This window comes from Lonchura striata, chromosome 8 (assembly GCF_050655825.1).
Source record: "Lonchura striata isolate lonStrDom1 chromosome 8, ASM5065582v1, whole genome shotgun sequence".
Lineage (NCBI taxonomy): Eukaryota > Metazoa > Chordata > Aves > Passeriformes > Estrildidae > Lonchura > Lonchura striata.
Window position 1 is genome coordinate 32228387 of NC_140710.1, and position 20976 is coordinate 32249362.

Here is a 20976-nt window from a genome sequence, read left to right on the forward strand (position 1 = left end):
GGCGAGTGTAGGGTACCCGCTCTCCAGCAGAAGGAAGGGGACAGGGTAGATGTGCCATGGGCACTGCCAACACTGTGCCAAGCAGAGCCACATTGCAGCCCAAGAGATGGCAGACCAGGTCAGGTGTTCCAGTAGTTTGTCTAAGAAAAACAGTATTAACACGCAAAATAATGAAGTTATTAGTAATAAATAAAATAAGGATTTTACTGCCTTCAGTACTAGGGACACAGAGGACAGAATTACACAGGATGAGAGATGCTCTCCAGCACCAGAGCCCAGGGGTGCTGGCTGAGGATGTGCTGCCACAGCAGTCTGGAGCCCCCAGCCCCCACCAGCAGCTCTTCCCAATGTGCCAGGCTGTGCCAAGCCCAGCCACCACCCCAGTCCCCTCCCCAGCTCCCTAGCAGCAAATGCCCCCAGAGCAGCCAGCAGCCCCTACCGATAGCTGTGGGGAGCTGTGTGCCTCTGGCTGGGGCACCGCTGGGGTTTTTATTTCTGACTATTGTGAGCTGGCCCACAGTCAGGTGGGGCCAGGCCAGGAAAATGAACTGGTGCGAGCAGCACAGCCAAAGCCCGGCCAAGCCCAGCTACCTCCCAGCAGCGCGAGTGCCACGAGGACGGGGCCTGCGCTGCCCGTGCCGGGGACGTGGCAAAGGGCACAGCTTCTCCATGTTGCAAGGCACATACTTCAGGGGGGGTGTATTGCTCCTCAACCTCCTCCTCAATGCCCCTGGAGCTATTTGTCTTGCTGTGGTATCGACCTGTATTTCCTAACAGCCACACACATACATGAAAAATAGTAACAATAATAATCAGTAATTAAAAACTCCATGTGAGCCAGTTAGCACTCAAACCACGAAGGAAAGACAGCTGGCTGGCAAGCTGAAGCTCATCATCCTCTTTGCGAACTGCACAGGGGAGAAAAAATAATGTAACAACATGCTGAAGTCATTATGCAAGGCTGATGTTCTGCTGGTGGCTCATCCCAGCTAAGCACCAGTGTTCTGGAGCTCCTGGGCCCAGCTCTGGCCTGGGGCCCAGCTGACAAATACAGGATCGGTGAACAGAGCTCCACTCTGGAATGGCAGCAGTTGGCTGTGGCCAGTGTCTGGGGCAAATGGAACATTTCCCCCGCTGCCTGGCAAGTGGCTGTGCTGGCAAGGCAGAGAGGGGTGTGTGGTGCTGAGTGTGTGTGACGCATGTGTGGCTTCAGAGAAGGTGCTGTGGCTCTGTCCTACAGAACTGAAGCAGCCCCTCTGCCCCAGCAAGGCCGGTGCTGCTCCATGGGCAGTTGTTAGCAGTAGAACAGTTAGCAGAAAAGTATTAAATAGCACACACAAAAAACCCACGCAAACAAAAACCAGGAAGAAAAAAAAAAACAAACTCAAAAACCCCAAACTTTACAAATGCATCTGCTGCATGAAATCACTTCCTTTGGGCAAAGCCTTCAGCCATGCAGCCACGTGGGCTGGGGAAGGCAGCAGCAGGATCCTGGAAAGCCAGGCAGATGCAGGGTGGGCAGTGCTCATCAGGCAGCCCAGCCTCAGGGCAGTGGGGCTGTTCTGCTTGTAGTGCTTTAGTGGTGAGTGTGGGGCCCCAGCACCCTCCTGTGGGGCTGGGCAAGGCTGCTCCACCACACTGCTGTATCCCAGGGCTTCCTGCTGAGGGAGGCTGCACAGGCAGGATTTGGGAGGAAATGATGAGGAGTGGGGCTGTCTGGTCAGGCCCAGCACCTGAAGCTGGGAGCTGGACTTCCTCCTGCTGCCCAGGCACACTGCAGGGAGATCGGCCCCATCCCAAGTGTGAGTGTCTGCTGTATTGTCTCTGGCTCATCAGCCCACCTCTGGCAGCCTAACAGGAACAAAAATGAAAAACAACCCATAATTCTGGACAACACATAAGTAGCAGGGATGGCCTGCGTCCCCCTCGTTGTGTGGGGCCCTCAGGACTGTCCCTGGCGAGGAGCCAGCTGAGCTGCATTATCCTCAGGCAGGATGTGGCCATCGGGCAAGGTCAGGCACAGGAAAGGGCTAAAGGGGGCTGTCCCTGCTGTGCCCATGTGCCAGGAGGCCCAGGAGCTGCCAGGGAAAGGGCTCAGGCTGGCGGCAGGACCTGCTGCATGCTGGTGCTCCCCTGCGCACTGTCACAGGAGCTACTGCAGGGATTTGACAATGGCCCTCAGGGCATGGGGCATCTCTGGGACAGAGGGCGACGAGCTGTAGAAGGTGTCGGTGTGATTTCTGCGCTGTGCTCGGAGGTATGGAGGGACAGATGAACTTTTGATGTGGAGGATCCTGGTGTCCATCACTTCGCAGTCAATCTGCATCATCACCTCGTAGTCCTGCCCATTGATCACATTCTCTGCAAAAGTAAGGATAAAAAAAACCAAAACATGTCAGAGTTAACCCTGCAAGCTAGGTGTCCAACAGCACTAAAAACAGAGTTTTCCGGACCTTTTTTGTCTGGAGCAGGAGCTGCAGTGGCAGAACTTCCTTTCTGTAGCTGCACACATGGAGCTCCATCTCACACAGCAGAGCCCCAGACTGCTCGTGACACCTCAAAGAGCCCAGACCACACTTAGCATGTGCAGTCACACCTAGAAATTAATGTCTTTTATTTCCTCTTCTTCATCTGCACATCATTACTGACAGAGTTTGCACTTTGTAACATTCATTACAGAACTGTTGTTCTTGTGCCACTAAAGTATGGAAGTGATGGAAAATAAGCTTTATTTAAAAAAGCTGAATGTTTCACTTTCTGTAACCCTCTTGACACTGGGGATCTTGAGGAACTTCTTCACCAGTTTACTAATAAAAAAACCCCTAACATGTGATCTCTCAAAATAATTAACTGTGCCTCATTCCCATCCTGACCTAGCTGTTGTACTTGAGTAATGTGGTGACACTGGGCAAGGCCACTCCCCTGACAGAGGCCTGGGCGCAGGAAGACCTTGACCAGCACATGGGACCCCAGTGTGGCTCCCAGCCCAGGACATCTGCTGTCACAGGAACTGCTGGGCTTACAGGCTGTGCACATGGCTAGCATCTGCTGCCTGGATTTAAAGGTGGGAGACTATTCCCTGCATAGACAGTGTGCCCAGGAATGCAAGAGCTGAGATCAGATTTCCAGGCAAGACCAATCCTTTCAGAGCCAGAAGACTGCCATTGGCAGAGTTTCCTTTCTGTGCTCAGGAGGATGGAAGATCACCTAATGGAAAGCATATGGACTGGAGGAATGCAATATACATTACTAATTTTTACTGTTTTTCTGGATTAACTCTGACTCTGGATGACAGCTGAAGACCATGGCCGGACCCTGTTGTACCCCACGCCACCTGTAGAAACCATTAGATCAACTATGTCTGGTATAGTAATGAGAAGCAGGAGCAAACTCTTGCTAAGGGGGCTGAGAGCCTGCAGGGGAAATCAAAGCTTGCACCTGCAAGGAATGAAATGGAAAAAGCTCTCTATGTGCCACCAAGAGACTGAAGCAAGGAGCAGCTGTGGAAGTCTCTGTGCCACTAACCCAAACCCCCAGCAAGCACCTCACCTTTCCTGCATGCTGCCCTGTTGATAAAGCCCTGCTATGACATGAAGTGCCTTGTTCCCAGATGGCACCCTTTCAGAGGCCATCTCTCCAGGTCACCCCCTTCTCTCTGCCTTTGGAGGTGCTCTTGGCTCCCACCCATAGGCTCAGGACCAGTCAGCAGAGGGAGCTGGGCTGCTGGTGCAACTCAGGAGAGGGGGCTGGAAAGGGCAGCAGAGGGGCACAAGGGGAAGCTGAAGGGCACAGAGCCTGGAGCCAGATGGGTTCCCTGTGAAACAGCAAGTTGGAAACATCTCCTCAGCTCTCATGCTGCAGTTGATGGAACCCCAGATATGTGAGAAAAAGTGCTTCAAAGCCACAAGTGGGTGAGGTGGGATGGGATGGTGGCCAGGGCCAGGCAAACATCTTGGTAGTGCAGTGAACTTCCCTGACTATTTGCAGCAACCAGCACAGAGGGCTATCATTAAGTTCTGGGCATTGCACAAGACAGAGGAGAACAGCAATCCCAAGGGCAGCCCAGGCAAGGCAGGGAGCTGTGCCGTGTGGGTGGCACTGGGGAACCAGCCCAGCCCATTCTGGCCAGATGGGATCCTGCTTCCCCTGTGCTGACACAGCTCCCTCCCAACAAAAGTGTGCCAGGATTAAATAAGCTACAGCTCTGCTACCCCATGGCAAGAGGGTCTGTGTCTTCTGAGTCCACCACAGCAGCAAGAGCTGGGAGGAATCATGCTCACAAAGAGCTTCTGTGGCCAGCAGGCACACAGGGGATGCACATCCCCCGCACAGACATTCACAAAAAGTACCCAAATCCTGCCCTTGGCCTGTGAGTTAGCCCAGAAGTTAAAGGCAGGTTTGAAGTTGGCATCTGATTCTTTCCCTTTTTGGGGTGAAGGCATTTAACTACTGCAGAAAACCTCTGCAAAGGCTTTGATCTCACAGGGGTGAGGGCAGTAGTGGGAATGGCTCAATGCCCACTACAGGCATTTCCAGCAGCCTTTCTCATTACCATTAGCTCCAAACTGACACAGAAGAGGAGGTGGGATGTTCCTCAAAGACAGAAGTTACTGCTTGGTGCTGCTGCCAGGATCAGCTTAATTCTATGGAGGGGTCTGAAAGCAGTGGCAGCCCTGGGTCACCTGGCCTACCCCAGCCCAGGGAAGGGCTGATGCTCTGTGAACACCCATGTGATGGTCTCAGCAAAGCAACAGGCAAATGTGACCTGAGTACAGCTGGCACAATCCCCTGTTTGGGAAGACTAGCTCACTTTCTTTGCAAAAAATGATTCCACATAGCTCCATCCTGAGCTTGATGCTGTTAAACTGCTTCATGATCTGGATGAGGAATAGACAGCATACTTAGAAGATTTCTGGAAGATGCTAAACTGAAGAGATTGCAACAACCTTGGAGTGGCTAGACTGGATGAGACTGCAGTTTTGATAAAAGAGAGAAGCTGTCCAAAATCTTCAGAATACATTTCAACCACAGCCAGAGCTGGAAAACATGAGTAAAAATGGGGCTGGGCAGAAGTACTACAAAAAACCTTGAGGACTGCAGAGGATCACTGTAGATAAGCCAGCAGAATGACAGGATTAGAAACAACAGCTCAACTGCAAGAGAAAGATATTTAACTTTGACCAAGTTTCTAATGATAATGAAATACAAGCCCTGGATCAAAGTGCCTTGGAGAGATGAGAGGATCTCCATGATGGAGAGTTTTTAAGGAAAGGCTGGAGGAGCAGCTGCCCATCAAGCCCTTGGGTACCAAAGCTCCATAGACACTTGCATTCACTCCTGGTCCCTCTGGCCCTGCCCCTCTGTGAGCTGCAAGTCCTTGCTCCTGACCAAACGCAGCACCTCAAGTTGTGGGTTCTCCACTGGACTCCCAAGGTCTGATCTGATCCCCAGAACAAGCAAACGATTTTGCCTGGTGATTCCTGTATCAGATCATTCAAAGACAGCCTTGTCAGGCTTTCTTTCTCTCCTTCCCTTCCTGTGCAGTACTAACATCTGGAGGCACCAGCAGGGCAGAGGGTGGCTTTCTAGAGGAGCCGCATCCAGCACTGAGCTCAGCGGCTGCGTGTGGCTGATCCCTGGAGGGCTCAGCATGTAACCAGTGCTCAGGCCAGCCTGCACGCCCCTGCCTGAGCACACAGCCACCACCCCTCCCAGCGAGGCACAGGTAGCAGGGTGTCTGTGAAGCAGAACTGACAGCCCCAGGCTGCTGCCTGCTGCTCAGGTGCTGGCTGGAAGGTCAGCACTGCCGGTGAGCATTACACAGGGCTGCCCAGTGGCCCAGAGCAATGCTGACACGGAGTGATCTTTACTGTCCTGAATTACTTATGACTGATGTTTTGTGGGATTACGTAAATGAAAACACAGGAGCGGATCTCCTGTAGAGGTGTCTGGATTTATAAATAGATTTATTGCTCCTCTTTGAAGTTCAGAACATATGGTTTTTCACACAGTGCAGACTCAGGCTTAAGAAGTCATCCTTGCTGGGCCAAGAGCCTGTGCTGCAGTTAATTATTTGTTAACAGGTTTAAAAGCCATGCTTCAGATGACTGACTATTTCAAATTAATAGCAAAGGTAATTGTGGCAAGTGTTGCAGCTCTGACTGCACTTTCCCAAAGAACCTTGCTGGCTCCTGCAGGCTGTATGGAACTCCCAGCACGAGCTTGGTCTACAGAACAGAAACCTAATTCCCAGTACTGCTCTCCCCCTACAAACAATCATGTTGCAAAATCCAACAGATGAAAGCTGAAGTCTGTGGTCCAAACCAAAACCAAATAGGGCTGAGGGCATTAACTACTGCTACAAATTACTGAAGACGATAGAAGATCGTCTTCATATTTGAAGCACTGGATTTTTAAAACTGTATTACTGAAAAGGCCATAAAACCAAAATCCTCCTTCTTCCCTCAGTAGCACTGACATCCATCAATCAGTTGGCTGTTCAAATGTCTGTAAGATTGAGCATCTACTGCTACTGGAGATACTCTCTCAGAGAAAGGGAGAAGACAGGCAGAGGGCTTGAAAGGTGCACAATGAAACTTTTGTTCTGCAGTTAGTAAGAACAAATGGTGATGTCAGCTGTCTCCACAGACTTCAACTTTACATATATCAGGCTGTTTGACCCTATGGCTTCATCTGTCCTAAAGAAGATGTAATTCTGTTAATTTATCCTTTCCTACCTATCCTTTCCCATCTTTCCCAAAAAGCTCTGCTGCAGCAAATATTCATTGTGAAAACTGGTGTCTGCAGAGAAACTGAAACAGAGCTCCCCTGAAATGCCACCTGAGCTTGCTGGACTGTTTCAAACACCACAGAAAGGCTTTACAGCTTTCTGAAGGTGCATTAATGCCATACATACATTTATAGAGCCTTATTCTACCAGAACTATGATTTTTATTTTACTCTGGGCAGTATCACAGTGGATTACCAAAAAAATACTCAGTGGAACCAACACTCTTATCATTCAGTGAGGTCCTCAGTCCTCAAGCCCTTTTCTAAGCCTCAGCTGCCTTTGAAGCAGATAACCCCAGTACCTAGTGGTTGCTTTCTGAATAGGTGACTTTAAAATGGTCAGAACCTGCCTGGCTCTGTATCTGCTGTGCTCACTGAATACATATTTAAGGTGTTATCAGCCACACAGATCTGGGCTACATGTCCTTACTCCTGCTAATGTACAGGGAGGGCAATCACTTGCCCCATCCTTACTTTAACTAACTGTCTTTGTCAATAAGGTGAGAGAATCATCCCCTCCTTGTGTTGGGGGAGGGGGAGCAGAAGAGACTTTGCTATCCATGGAACCAGTTTAACTGATGTCAAAATAGGAGCCAGAAAATCACCCCTGTGTAAGGTGATCCAAACCACCAACTCTATTAAAGCCATCTTTGCTGAACAGCTACTCACATTCTGTACTTTCCACAATTCCTTCTAAAGAGAAAGTTTTCAGTCTGTGTCAGCACTAATCTACACTTGGAGCCCCTTCCGCAGGCCCATCTCTCACAGCAGCAGGAACCAGGGCAGCTTTCAAAGAGCCACTAACAAGTTCCAGCACCTGGGTGCTTTGTGCGAGCTGGGCCAAGCCGACAATGATAAAGTGTAGCTTTAGGAATTATTTAGCACATAATTATCCAAACAGTTTTTACTGTAACCTGCCCTGGCCCAATCCAGAGCTTATGTTTAGGGTAGCAGGACTCAGAAAGCATGATCTTCGGGAGTTGCTGCACTCTGCTGCACTGGCCTGCTGAAGGGCTGCAGCTGTCCCCACACATAACTCATGGGGCTCTCTCCACATGGTCACTGCAGCAATCTTCCACCTCATCTCTGTTAAGAAGCCTTGACTGTCCTACTCTGCACATCTGGACAATGTTTCCATCTGAAGGGTTGGTATACACTACCAAATAAGTATATAAATGAAGCAATGTTACAGACTAAAAATACGCTCACTGCAACAATGCAGCACGATTGCTAAAACATTTACAGATTGGATTGTTGGAGAGGATTGTTTGAGGCAAGGGAGAAAGTTATAGTGTGACCCAAATAACTTCCCTTTCTAAAAGCAAATTCCCACTTGGAACTACTTCCAAACAGAGCAGTTGCAGTGGCCGCACCTCTGTGAACTCAGCTGTCCTCAGTCCTGGACACAGACTAAGTGAGATCCTGGCATTTCAGTCTCCAGATCTCCTACTGCCTCTCCAACTGTGAACCAAGCATCTCTAGAAGTACAGAAATACTCATTCCACACCATCAGACTCACCCTGACAAGCCATGAGCTGACAGCAGGAGACAGGGTCTCTCTCCTCATGCCCAATCTATTAGAGCAGTGGTGTCAGGGATTATCCAACGGAGATATGCACAGGCATGAGAGGTAAGCAAGAAAACCAGAGGAAGCAAGCTCTCAGTGCCCTCTGAAGTAAATAATGGAGCCACCAGAGAGACTGGCACTGGCTGTGGGTGAGGAGCATCACCTGCCCTTAGCTTACACCACTGTGTGGGTTCTGGAAGAGGCCAGCAGCACCTGTGAGCAATGCAGTCAGTGGCCAATCTGTGCCAGTTTGTGCTTTGCAGTACCTGCTCTAGACTGGGAGGTCTCAGGGAGAGAGAAGGAAAGTTGGTTCTTCCAAGGGACCATGTCCCACTGGATTGCCCACCTACCTTTTCAATCTTCCTTCATGCTGCATCATTTCCCTCTAAGAGAAAGAACATGAGCTGCAGAGGAGATGGCCCAGTGTGGACTTGGTGTGAGTGCTCTTGTTTTGAGAGGGAGCAAATGGTCACCTCAGGAAGAGAAGACCAGACTCACCAGTGCTCACCTTCACAGGCACTTGATTTAAAACTCCCTCAGATGGAGTATTTCTCGGGAAAAACAGAGACATTTTTGACAGCTCTGGCTGTGTGTATATGTATTGTTGGCAGGGTAGCATTGCTGCAGGATGACCAGGATATTTAAAACCTCACTATCTGTGACATTGCTAATGACAAGAGGCAAAAACCCAAAGAGAAAACGAAGACGAGGGTAAGGAGTTCTGCTGCACAGAAAAATCTTGGGAGTGAAGGAATGAGGCTAGAGGAAGAGCAATGCTCTTAGTCAGAACCATCCCATGCCCACATGGGAGGCACTTAAAGGATAAACAAACTTCCCACACTGCCTCCAAATCCAGACCTACCCACTTTGCAAGACATAAAACTGCACACAGGAGAGTAGCCTAGAAAGGCATTCCAGTAAAGGCTTCTTTCAAGAACAGACCTGTGTATGAACCTACTGGTAACAATCCCTTCACTGCAAAATGAGATTGTCTATTTCCACCTTTTAGAGAGACACTAACCTGTGAGTGAGCCTTCCCCATTGCTTCACAAAAGCTTGCTTCCTTTCAGCACTCTCAAAGAACCATCTTTTTCCAAGGTTTTTGAACACCGTATGCTGCTGTGCTGAAGGGATCACCCTTATCCTCACTCACTCTCCCTCTGGGGCCTCCAATGGAGCACTAAAGTAGGGCTTTCCTCTGCAGGAGCTGTGCTCTCTTCCCAATCTACTGCATGAGCCAGGACACATTCAACTCTCACAGATTCTGCCAACTGGTACAAAACTGAGACTTCGGCTGAAGCCGTTTTAAAAAGTTTGCCTTGTTTGTCACCTGCCTGATATTTATACAGCCTCAGTGGTCAATACCAGCACAAGAACACTTTACTCCTTCCTTCAGCAGTACTGACTTCCACTTTAAGTACTCCTTTACCCCTTGGTCCTCCACAGGCATTACAGATTCCCAGGCAGGCTTCCTCTGAAAAATATTTTTACTATTTCTTTTATGCCTCAGGCATGCTCTTGCTCAGTATCTTTTTCTGGCTTAACTTCTTATGGTTTGACATTTAGTCTTCCAGAAATTATCCTCTTTCTTTTTTCCTATTCCCTCAGTTGGCTACAATGTCCACTGTTTAAAAGATAACTTCTTACTTCTATGGATTGACTTTAACATGTTACTTAAGCCCATTGTATTTTTTAGTCTTCTTTTAAAGATTTTTGCTTTTAATCTTTAATCAATCTTCATTTGCCAGCATTTTAACCCCACTAGTTTTTCCTTTAATGTTTTCCTATTTTTTTAGCCCTTACCTTTAAATGATGGCATTTCAAATTGCAGGCACTTAGTGATAAAATTAATTTAACTACTGGACTTAATTTTTATTTTCAAGAGGCAGCATCACATGCATCATTTGCACTGACATGGACCTTGCCTATCACCAAGTATCACTTGTGATATCTATCATGTTAAAGTGTGTCACTGATTTAAGATCGAAGGCCGGTGAGAGCCTGTACTCCCTTACAGTTGAAAAGTCTTTATAGTTTGGATGGTATCCAAAGAGTGAGCCAAATTTTCCACCTGTCTAACTTGGGTACCTCATTTATTTAGATACTGCAATCAGCTCTTGCTTGTAGAAGCATATTTTAACACCATCTTCTGTCTGTGTGGGGCAAGCACTCTCCTGCACATGAGCTTCTGTGATTCAATGCATGTGTCAGGTACTGATGAAAGCACTGCAGAGCCTGTCTGAATGCAGCGTGCTAATAAAGAGAGACAGCCCTTGCAAACATTTCTGTCTTCCAGCTACAGCAACAGGAGATTTTGTATCTTTCATGTTCAAGTCCCACTCTGACGCAAGAGTGCCTCCTTTCCCATGGAGAGGGACACCTGGGGCCAGCAGTCATTTCTTCATCCACATTCACCTAGAAGGTGTTTGTGCTAGATGGGGATATGGCACAGCCTGCTCCTCTGGAGCTGCTACAGACTCAGGCAGGATGGAGGAAAATTATTTCTTTAATGAAGTGGGGAATGAGCAAAAATGTCCTTCAGGAACTCAGGATGTGTCAAATACTTTCCAAGCCCAGAAGATGCCCAGGAAGCGCAGCAGGAGGCACCAGGGGTGAGGTGGGCTATATGAAGAGGTGAGGGAAGTGCAGCTTGGAGGACAGACCCAAGATCTGAGGAGCAAGGAAAAGCCTCCCAGACCTGCTGGCAGGAGTCTCCTTAGAAACTAACCCAAACACTCCAACAGGCCCTCTCAGACCGCTGTATTTTCACTAGTCTCTAGGTTTACTCCAGTGATGTCCTCAAGACAGAACTCATAAATGTGAACCTCCTCTACCAGCTCTGTTTCAGCTTTTTGTGTTTTTACGGGGTGAGCTCATTATGGATAATTATGCCTCAGATCACTGCAGAAATAAGGAGTTACCAGAGTTGGCCTGTGCATCACAAACATAAAACTGTTTGCCACCTATAATTTCACACCAAGAGGAATTATATAATCTTGAATTTACAACATTTGAAGATACATTGAGGCAGACTGGCTGGGCTGGAGGCTAGAATTACAACATGCTGCACATAACACAACACAGCCAGGATGGCAACAGTAACCTCACAGACTGGGGTGAAAGTTCCCTCCTTGCTTTGCAGCACAGCTCTCAGCACTGGGCTCTCTGTGAACCTTGGAAGGGCACATGTCCACAGCAGCACCAGCATGCAGGGCTAACAAACATCCAGGAAACACACACATGCTCAGTTCAAACCAACTCTGCAACTCCACACTGGCATCCGTGCTGCCAGCCTATGGCATGGGCTTCTTTTTTATTATACTTTGTGAATTTTATAGAAGTGTGTCATTCTTATGGAAAAACCAATCTGCTTTGATAACTTGACACTGGCATTGGAAATGCTAAGTACAAAGTCCAATTAATTTATGACTAATTCTCTGCCCCCTTGGCAAATGGCACATTCCCAGCAAAATGCCATCTGCAGCAGCCACCCTGTCTGCACAGGGAGCACCAGGCACGCTGGGGCTTGGCCTGCTCTAGCAAAACCCATGAGATACTCTTTTCTGTATTAATTAAGGGGCAAAAGGCACTGAAGATCCTCTGAAATAACCTTCATGTTCTTTTGAATGCATAAAAATAGATAACTCATTTAGTAATTTAGGTAAACAGCTCGTTATGAAAAGTCATTAGGGAATAAGCCTTCATGATTTCATTTCTTGTTCGTTTCCTGTCTAAATAAATAAACATGAACTCAAGTGACACAAATTCCATTACTACTGCGCACAGATTTTTGAATGATTTCTTTCTTACCTTTTTGAATAATTTAATCTCCACCTTTCTGTCAAAGACAACATATTAGCAAACATGGCTGGGGAGAGCAATGTCTTTCAAAGGTAACAAAAGCAGTTGAAAACTTCTGTTTAGGATTTAATCTAGGCAATGATCAATTCTGATTCAAAGAAATGGAGGAAAGTTTGAGGGATTATTTTGTCTTGACGAACTGCACTTCTACATGACTTTGAGAACAGAAACGTGAATAGCAGCATCTTACAAGCTTACTAAAATCTGTTGTTAAAATTCCTTGTTAAATGATGTTCTGCCATCATTTCAATACTCATCTCTGCAGCACAGCTTTACACGAGCACAGGAGCAGAAGTACATCTCTGATATTGGCAAATCCTCCTAATTACAGCAGAACCACAGAAATGGTGCTTGCCCATGGCTGCACACAGGACACGGCAGGCTCTCCCTCTGTCCCAGCCAGGCTCAGGAATCAGCTGCTGCAGTGAGCTCTAATCATGGCTCTGATTCTTCCCTCCTCAGACTTCACCAAATGACTTTTATACCTCAACTGGCAGCTCAAGAAGCAAAAGAATGGCAGTTTCAAAATGACTGGAATGACAGCATTGGAGACATTCTTAGATATATTTCCCTACATCCTGTTTAGAAAACTTGACAGACTCGCAGTGACTTTCCCCAAAAACCTTATCAGTCATCTTTCTTTCGTCTCACATCTAGGTTCTAATCCCACATACACAACTTCCAGAGCCTTCTGGTTACACACTACAGCTTGTGAGGCCATGCTGAGTTCTCAGGACTTTCTGTTAAATGCAGACAAAAAGCAGAAACACTGAGGGAAAGTATCTCTTTATAGCTCATGCTTGTGCAGCCAAGAGATGTGTCCTCTATACCTGGTAGAGTGTCATGAGCTTCCCAGCCTTGGTGCCAAGGACAGCAGCTGTGAGAGGGAGCCATGGGCACCACAACTTGGCTTTTAGGCACGGGGAGAACAATGAGGGACAAAAGCTATGGATAGCAGGGACCATCACCCTCCTGGAAACTGCTCTGGAGCTATCCAAAGTGAGAAAGAGGCTTCCCAAAATGTCAAGCACTACCCTTCAGGGAAGGCAGCTGCTGTTCAAACGTGTTGTTTTTGACCTTCCTCAATGACTGACTGCAAATTCTGTTTCTTACTCTGAAAAAAGGAAACAACATCTTTTGTTTGCTTGACCCTGAAAGGCAGAGGAAGTTGAAGACTTTATTTATTCAATCCTAAAACATGGGAACTCACAGACCATTGTCACTTCCCAAAGAGCCTTTGTTTTCATTTTCCTCCTCAGCCTATCTGGGTTCTGTTTGCCTCACAGATTTTTCAGAGTTTGCTACCAGCCTGGGACATCTGTGACTTGCTTGCACGTGGTCTGTCAGTTGAAGGGAACTTCTTTGTAGCTGCATGCAAGTAATCATGCTGCTTGATGGCAGAAATCACTCCAGTTTTATATCAAAAAGCCTAACCACTAGATTTTTTCCACCTTTTTATACTATTTCAGAGCACTTTGGAAGTCTGTTACATCAGCATGATGATGGATGGCAAGAAGAAAAGCTGATGGAACTGGTCACAAATCAGAAATTGGCCAATCAAACAGACCACATGGACTCTGCTGAAGTCAGCACTCCATTTCTGCCTTTGAGAGGTTATTTTGCTGTTGGATTTCATGACAAAAAACAACCCTTAGGAGAAGAGGGCTCCTTAAGAAGGTTAAGGAGGGTCAGGTTACCAAGGGCCACACAAAGTTATCTCAAAGGCAGACTGAAGACAAGCCCCACTGGGCTCCATCAGACTAAGGACCTATCCAGAATATTTATAAAAATCAAAACTCTCTCTGTCACAGCTGCTAATTCCAAGAAAATGAGCCTTAGATCTCACCAGAGGCTTTCTCATCAGGTATCTTACTTCTGTTTTGGCCTAGAGTGCAGACACCAACCCCCAGTTTAAAGAAAGTGAATGATGGAAAAGACTTTCACATATAGGGAACTGTTTGGTACGGGATCCTAAGAAGAAAAAAGGCCTTTTTGGTCTCTGTGTTGCTGCTTAGGCCACTGGTGAGTACACACCTGTACAGACACTTAGAGCTGCTCCTACCAAGATCAAGTGGAAGGTGTTAAGAGTCCCTCACATAACCCCAGGGAGAACTGCATTCCTGAAAGGAGCTTCTTGGGCCAAACACTGAACTGGCTCTCTGGCACTGCCTGTCCTCATTCCTGTGTGCTGCACAGAGCAGCAGTCCCATTGGGCTGTGCTGGGCTGCAGAGCTGTAGGCATGCTGCAGACACAGGAAACTTGTGCTCAGGGTGGGGAGAGTGGCTCAGCTATGCTGTTCTCTATAGCTTATTTGGATCCAAAGATCCATGTTGAAACCCGCAGCAGTTAAATAAATAGAGGGCTAATGGCAGATGGTTTCACTTAAACTTCAAGAAAGACACCGCCTATATGTCAATTTGGAATTGGTGTAATGAGCCAACAACGTTCTGAATTAAAATAAAAGTTAATTTGGGAATGAAACCTATTGGAGATTTAACTGGTCTCAAGTGCATAGTTAGATTTCTAAAATAATAGCTGCAATCCAGCATAACAAACATGACTTGCTTGAAAACAAAAGCCTGAGTTCAACTGTAGATTGCAGTTCATTTTCATTCCCATGAGAAACTGCAAGATATTTCTTCTTAGAGTAACTTCTCAGGAAGGCACAGCAATGGTGCCTCCAAAAGCACACAGAGTGGGACTAGGACTCCCTAGTTCCGTGTTTTTCCTTCCAGGTTTACCAGTGCTGAGGCCCTTAGGTACATCAGGCAGATTTTCTGTGAGTATTGCATGTGGTCACAAATGCTGGCGCTTCGACACTGGGCAGAGGCAGGTCAGAATTGGGTGTGGCTGCCTGCAGGGGCAAGGGCAGAGCTGTACCATGGGACAGCAGCCAGCAGGGACATGGCACAAGCAAAGGACTGACAGAGCATCTGGGGAGGCAGAAAAGGAAGAGCTGCCAGCAAGCATTGAACTGTGAACTGGGGGATGGCTCAGCAAGTTTGGAAAGGGCTATGACCAGGCAGGAAGAAGGAAAAGGGAGTAGGAGGTGGAGGATTAACATGTAACAATGTATAACAAGTTCCTATACTTAACAAAAAAATCAAACTTACACATGTTTAACACATTTTAATATATGAAACATATTTAAATAGGCAAATATGTTTCTGTGCACCTGCACATTGAGGATCTGGTTCTACCCTAATGCTCTCTGAGGGGCATGGATGATTCAGGCTGACCATGAGAAGGAGAACATGGCACGTTACAAGGTAATGGCTATTTTTATTCTTTTCCAGCATAGAGCAACTAAACACTTGAAAGAAAGTTTTTATCTGGAAAATTAATAACATACTGCTATTGTCTTGTACAAGATCTCCTTTTAAACTTTGGTCTTATTGACTGCACACACATGCATGTGCACATCAATTACAAGACTGTCTGTTGACATTTGTCACTACCTCACAGCACATGGGCTGCCACCTTCTTCCCAGAAAAACTCTTCAGGCTGTAACCTTGACTCTGTTCTGTACACTCATGAAAACTGCCAGATCAGTCTTGCAGAGCCATGTAGGACAGCAGTGGACAACTCCATACTCATTGTCCATATCTGTTCTATGTCCCTGCAGCCTGGTGGAACAGCTCAAGCCAGCTAAAGGCAGTCTCTAGTGGGCTTCAGAAGGCACCAGAACAATCTAAGTGTGACCAGAAAAGGGTGACTGTCTGCTGGGAAAAGACTGTCCAAGTAGTTCAAAGGGTTGGCTCTCAACTGCCGTTCAAGTATTTCATCACTGGAAAACAGTGTCATGGGTAAACTTTAGTACATAGTAAAAGACCCCACAGAAGCAAGTGATGAAGTTCTGAGAAAGCTTCAAAACAAAGACCCCTTCACTTGTATTCCTGTCATCTCCTCTGCCAGGGCTGTGGCAGTAAAAAGAAAGGGCAAGGGAAGAGGCAGTAGAAAAGGTTTCCTTTCTTGCACAGAGATCTGGCTGAGGTACAAGGAATGAGGGGACAAGTTCTTACACTGAAAGCTTTGCCAATTTCTCCAAAGGAGACTCGTCCTTTTCCAGAAGCCAACTCTCTGCAGGTGCACAAAGACTTAAGGTGGGCTTAAAAAAACAGCAGACAGCTGGGAGGAAAGCTTTGTTGTCAGCTAACTCCCAGATGCTTGTGCAGATCATCTCCAGTCCCCACAGAGGCAGAATAGGGTGGAGAAGCAATTTTCTCAAAGGACAGAAATGGGTTCTCCTCCAGACAGAACATTTTAGGGAATCATTTCCTGTGGTTATCAATAGTCAAATTGAAAATCAAGCCAAGTTACCTACTGGCTCTTTTGTGTTTTGTAACTTTTTTCCCAACACCTTACTGGGTGTCACAGAGGAATCCGTGTTTGATGCTGTTGTTTACTTAATGCTATTCTTGTGTCTCATCTGTTTCGACATCTCAGCCCAAATCCCTGGACATTTTTTTTATTTCCTGGATTATGCTGATGTTCCAAAGAAAAAATCCTGAAGAACTGATGAAAATATAATTTCACAATGTTTCATTATTTATGGATAAGATTCATCACTGGATTCTGATGCATATCTTCCAAATTATATTTACTCCAACAAATGAAAAATTATTTCAAGTAACAACAGGACTCAGTAAAATGTTAAGAAGAAATAATTTGTAATTTAGAAATAGTGCTTTTACTTCAGTGATAACGTGCCCACTTGCATGTCATAATTCAGGTCAGCCAGAAAAGGATTTTTGTAATAGACATAAAAAGGGAGTTTCAGGCAGATAAATGCCAAAAATAATTCTGATACATCTAATAAAAATTTCCCTAGGACAGCTGTACAGATTATCACACTCAGCTGCACTGCATGGGAAAGTGCAATTATCAAAATGCTGAAAGCCTGAACTGATTCTTTTTTTCTTAGTTTATGGAAATTCGCATCAGCAGATAATATTTTCAGCATGCTGGGATTTAACAATAACATTTGGGTTTATGATTCACATGTACTGTAAAACACAGATGTTTTAAAAAAGTATTATGTGCACAGTTGTTCAGAAAGTAAAGTTTATGCTGCTTCAGGGTTCTCAATGCATTTGATCAGTGTGACAGTGACCCCCTGTCCCAAGCATGTCCCAACTTGGCAATTCCTCACCATCTGAATTCATGATATATTTGTGCAGGTCATGTCCTGTCTCTCATGTGGGACTGATATGCTGCTCCAGAACATATTTGTGCACTAATAAGCCCATGCCCCAGTGCAAAGCTGTTTTCTCTGCTGTCCTGCAGCACAGTAACATGATGCTTATTAATCCTGACCAGGCAGTGCTGAGAGGTCCCACTCACACTGAGTGTTGTGTAACAGTGTGGTAAACAGCTGAGGAGGGCAGTCAGCATCCTAATAAACCAGCAAGGCCAAGGAATTTGCCCTGCTAAGCAAGCGTAGGAGGAACCCAAACGAGGAGAGGAGGACAGTTTCCATGGGCTCTGTGAGCCACCAAGTTACAGAGGTTTAGTCCCATTCATGTAACCCTTAATTAGCTGGGTACAAATCACCAGGACTGGGTGGCACCCTCCCTTGTCCTTGAAGGAGCCAGAATGCACAACTGCTGGCCAGATCCCCACCTCTCCTCACAGTCTGGGTGACCAAACATGGGAGATTTGCCAGTACTCCAGCTCGAATGGGGACCCTGCCAAGTAAACCCCAGTAAATTATCAGTTTGACTTCTTTTGCAAAGCTGTAATGACGGATATTTGGCCTAAGTTTGCTTTTCATGTACGAGTCAGTCACATCTCTTTCAAACATCATCTCTTGTTCTCCTACCATTCCCTTTCTTCTTTTGCACTTACCATTGATGTTTACAGCTGGCAGCACTATAGACATCTTTGGTCTCCTGGTCTTGTTATGTGCGGTGGCTGGCAGAAGCAAGTGGTCCTGGAAAACAGCAGAAAAGATGTGTTAAAACTACTCTCAAAGCAGAGAGCTGGGAAAATGCCTTTCCACTCTCTCTTTACTGGCATTCCACACTGAACTGTTTACAACAGCTCAGAAAATCCATATTGTTGAGGGATTCTTCCAGAAGTCCCAGCAATTGCTCATGCTGTGTAACCAATAAGAAATCCCTATTGCATGCAGCAGAATATGAAAAAGCCTTGATCATGTGGAAAGAGATGGAAACTACTATTAAGCCGTCATTAAACAGAGTGCTTATGTATATGATTAAAGTAATTTAACTTGACTTCAATGCTATTTGAACATATGTTTAAGGACCTTGCTGAATAGAAGCTTTTACTTGCACAGCTATTTACTTTCCATGTAAGTCGTCTTGCTGTCTCTGTGAAGCTCTACACCACATGCCTTGTGCAGCAGGACTGCACTGCTCAGAGCTGGGCTGGGGTGTGAAACACAAGCTCTGCTGACAACACCTCCCAGGGAAGTTGGATGGTGCAGCTGTGCTTTAGTATCTGATCTCTCCTGTAAGGCAGCAGTAACTGCCCTGGCTCTGCCAGTGGAAGGTGCATCTGCAGGAAGTGCCCTGGATACAGACCTGGCCTGCAAGGAGAAACACAGCCTTTCTTCAGGGTTCTTTTGCTGCTGCTGAACTCAAGCTGCTCAACTTGCAGCCTGGAAAAATATGGTTCTTCACTTATCAATGAAACTTAAAAGCCCTGGTCCAGGCATCTCCCATATTATTAAGCCAGTCTGATGCTCTCCTTTCATGCTTTCCCATACAAACATCTCATACTTTTGGGCAAGGTTATCTTTTTGGCAAACTGAATTAGACTTCCTTCAGGATACATTATTTAATTAAGTTCAGGGTAGCTGTAATTTTGTCATTTAAGAATATAAATTTATATTTAAGATTTGGGGAACTGAGTTACACATAAAGTTAGGTGTTAAATATGTTAAGATAGTCTGTAGATACATTGCAGAAATATCACTTTCTTTCTCTTTTTTTCCCATCAAAAATTTCCCTCCCCCAAAACACCAAATGACTGACCATGAGAAAAACATCACTTAAATAAATGTCTGCAAAAAACATCTTGGTAACCAAAATTATAAAACCACACTGGTATAATTCTCAGATCACATATGTAATTCCCATTTCACTTCTGAACTGCTTAAGACAACATTCACTAAGACAATGAACCTTACATAAAAACTCTTATTGAAATCCAACATTCCCAAAGGAACAGGCCTAAGATAAGATGTCCACTAAATTACATTTTGTAACAATGCCTTACCAGAATTTGCTGACTATTTTTAGCAGACCTTAAAAAAATGCTTATACTGTTTATTTTTTTTCCTTTTTCAATGCTTCTGAGAGTCCATCACTACCTACCAAACCACAAGTACTGCACAGATGATCACCTGAGAATCATTACAAGTAGCAACTGCTTTTTGCTAACCTATCTGAATACTGGTGCATTAATTTATGCTGCCCTATAATGGCAGTTTTATTTACTGTATGTATAAATTGTATTAAGAGCTACCACAAGGATTTTACAGTTGAATTCAAATGTGCTTTGGAGTTGCTGCACAACCTCCCAGTGATTCAACACCAACTCTGGAGAAAACAGACAAACAAAAAGCTCTAAACCCAGATTGCCACCAGGAGCTAATGTGCAAGATGCACATTGTCTGGAAGCTGCCCATCTGTGAAGAGATATATTATAAATCTGGAATTGGTGAAATTTATCCATCTCTCTAATCATCTTTATCTTTCATATGCATTGTGGCAATCAGTGCAAACTTGCAAAGTTACCTAACTACCCTCATTCTTCGCTGAGGTTGAAGGGTATGCTGTAGAGTATCAGATATTCTGACCTCAGCCACCCACAACATTCTCAAGCCCAAAAGTCTTCAAGTAGTCCAAACCTTTTATTTGAAAGCAAAACATAATTAATTCTATGTCACAGAAATGAGTGTACAGATTAGTGATTTTGAAGCTATCAGACATTTAGAAGCACTGTTTGAATGCATATTTAAAATGTCCTGTGCCATTCTGAAGGATGCTGAATTGCATCCCAGAGGGGGCTGTGACACTGTCACTCATCACTAATTTTAAACACTAGACAAAAAAAAACCACCCTAAATTAAAATACTGTTTGTGATATTGACACACGGTATAAAACTGAAAATGAATAAAAGCAAATTTTGCAAGTCAGCATCTGGCTCAGGAGCATGAGTGTCAACCAGAGCCAGAATAAATCAGAACTATTACCCAACAACAGATGGCTTTGGCTTGGAGCAGGAGCAGCACTTAGACGACAGTTTAAATAGATGAAGCAGACCTGAGACTGCTGGCTGGATTGACGGAAAACTATCAGCCTGGAAAGAATATTTCAAATGAGATCCTTGCTTCAGCATTCTCATTTTGCTTTTGATATCTCTGCAGTACTGTGATACTGAAGCCAGATGAGATGGGCAGATAAATATAGACACAGATACCAAAAATCCAGCCATGAGCACATTACCTTAATTTAGGAAGTCTCCACAACACATGGGACTGCAATAAGGATTCTGAGGTTTCTTGTGTATCAGATCAGTGTTATCAGGGCTCCAGCAGGGATAAAGCTTTAGAACCTCATGTATCTCTAACCCTACAGCCAAATGGCAATGGAAATCCTGTCCCACTATACCAGAATATTACAGAAGTCCTGCTGCTCCTGCAGCTTCAGTCTCAGGATATGTGGTTTGGTACCCAAAGTCCCTCCTTCCTATATGCATGAAAATATGGAGATGTTTTAGCTTTCATT

At 45.6% G+C, this 20976-nt stretch overlaps 1 protein-coding gene across 5 annotated transcripts in view; it reads right to left on the reverse strand.

Moving 5' to 3' along the window:
* Window positions 1–171: 171 nt before the first annotated feature.
* ATF6 (activating transcription factor 6) overlaps window positions 172–20976 on the reverse strand; it is a 73801-nt gene continuing 52996 nt past the window's right edge. For all 5 annotated transcript variants that reach the window (XM_085586935.1, XM_085586932.1, XM_085586931.1 and 2 more), the window contains 2 exons: window positions 18067–18151; window positions 172–2361 (listed from right to left, as the gene is read on the reverse strand). In XM_085586935.1, coding sequence (XP_085443061.1) covers window positions 2153–2361; window positions 18067–18151 — 294 coding nt within the window. In that variant the 3' untranslated portion in view covers window positions 172–2152. The remainder of the gene's footprint in view (window positions 2362–18066; window positions 18152–20976) is intronic.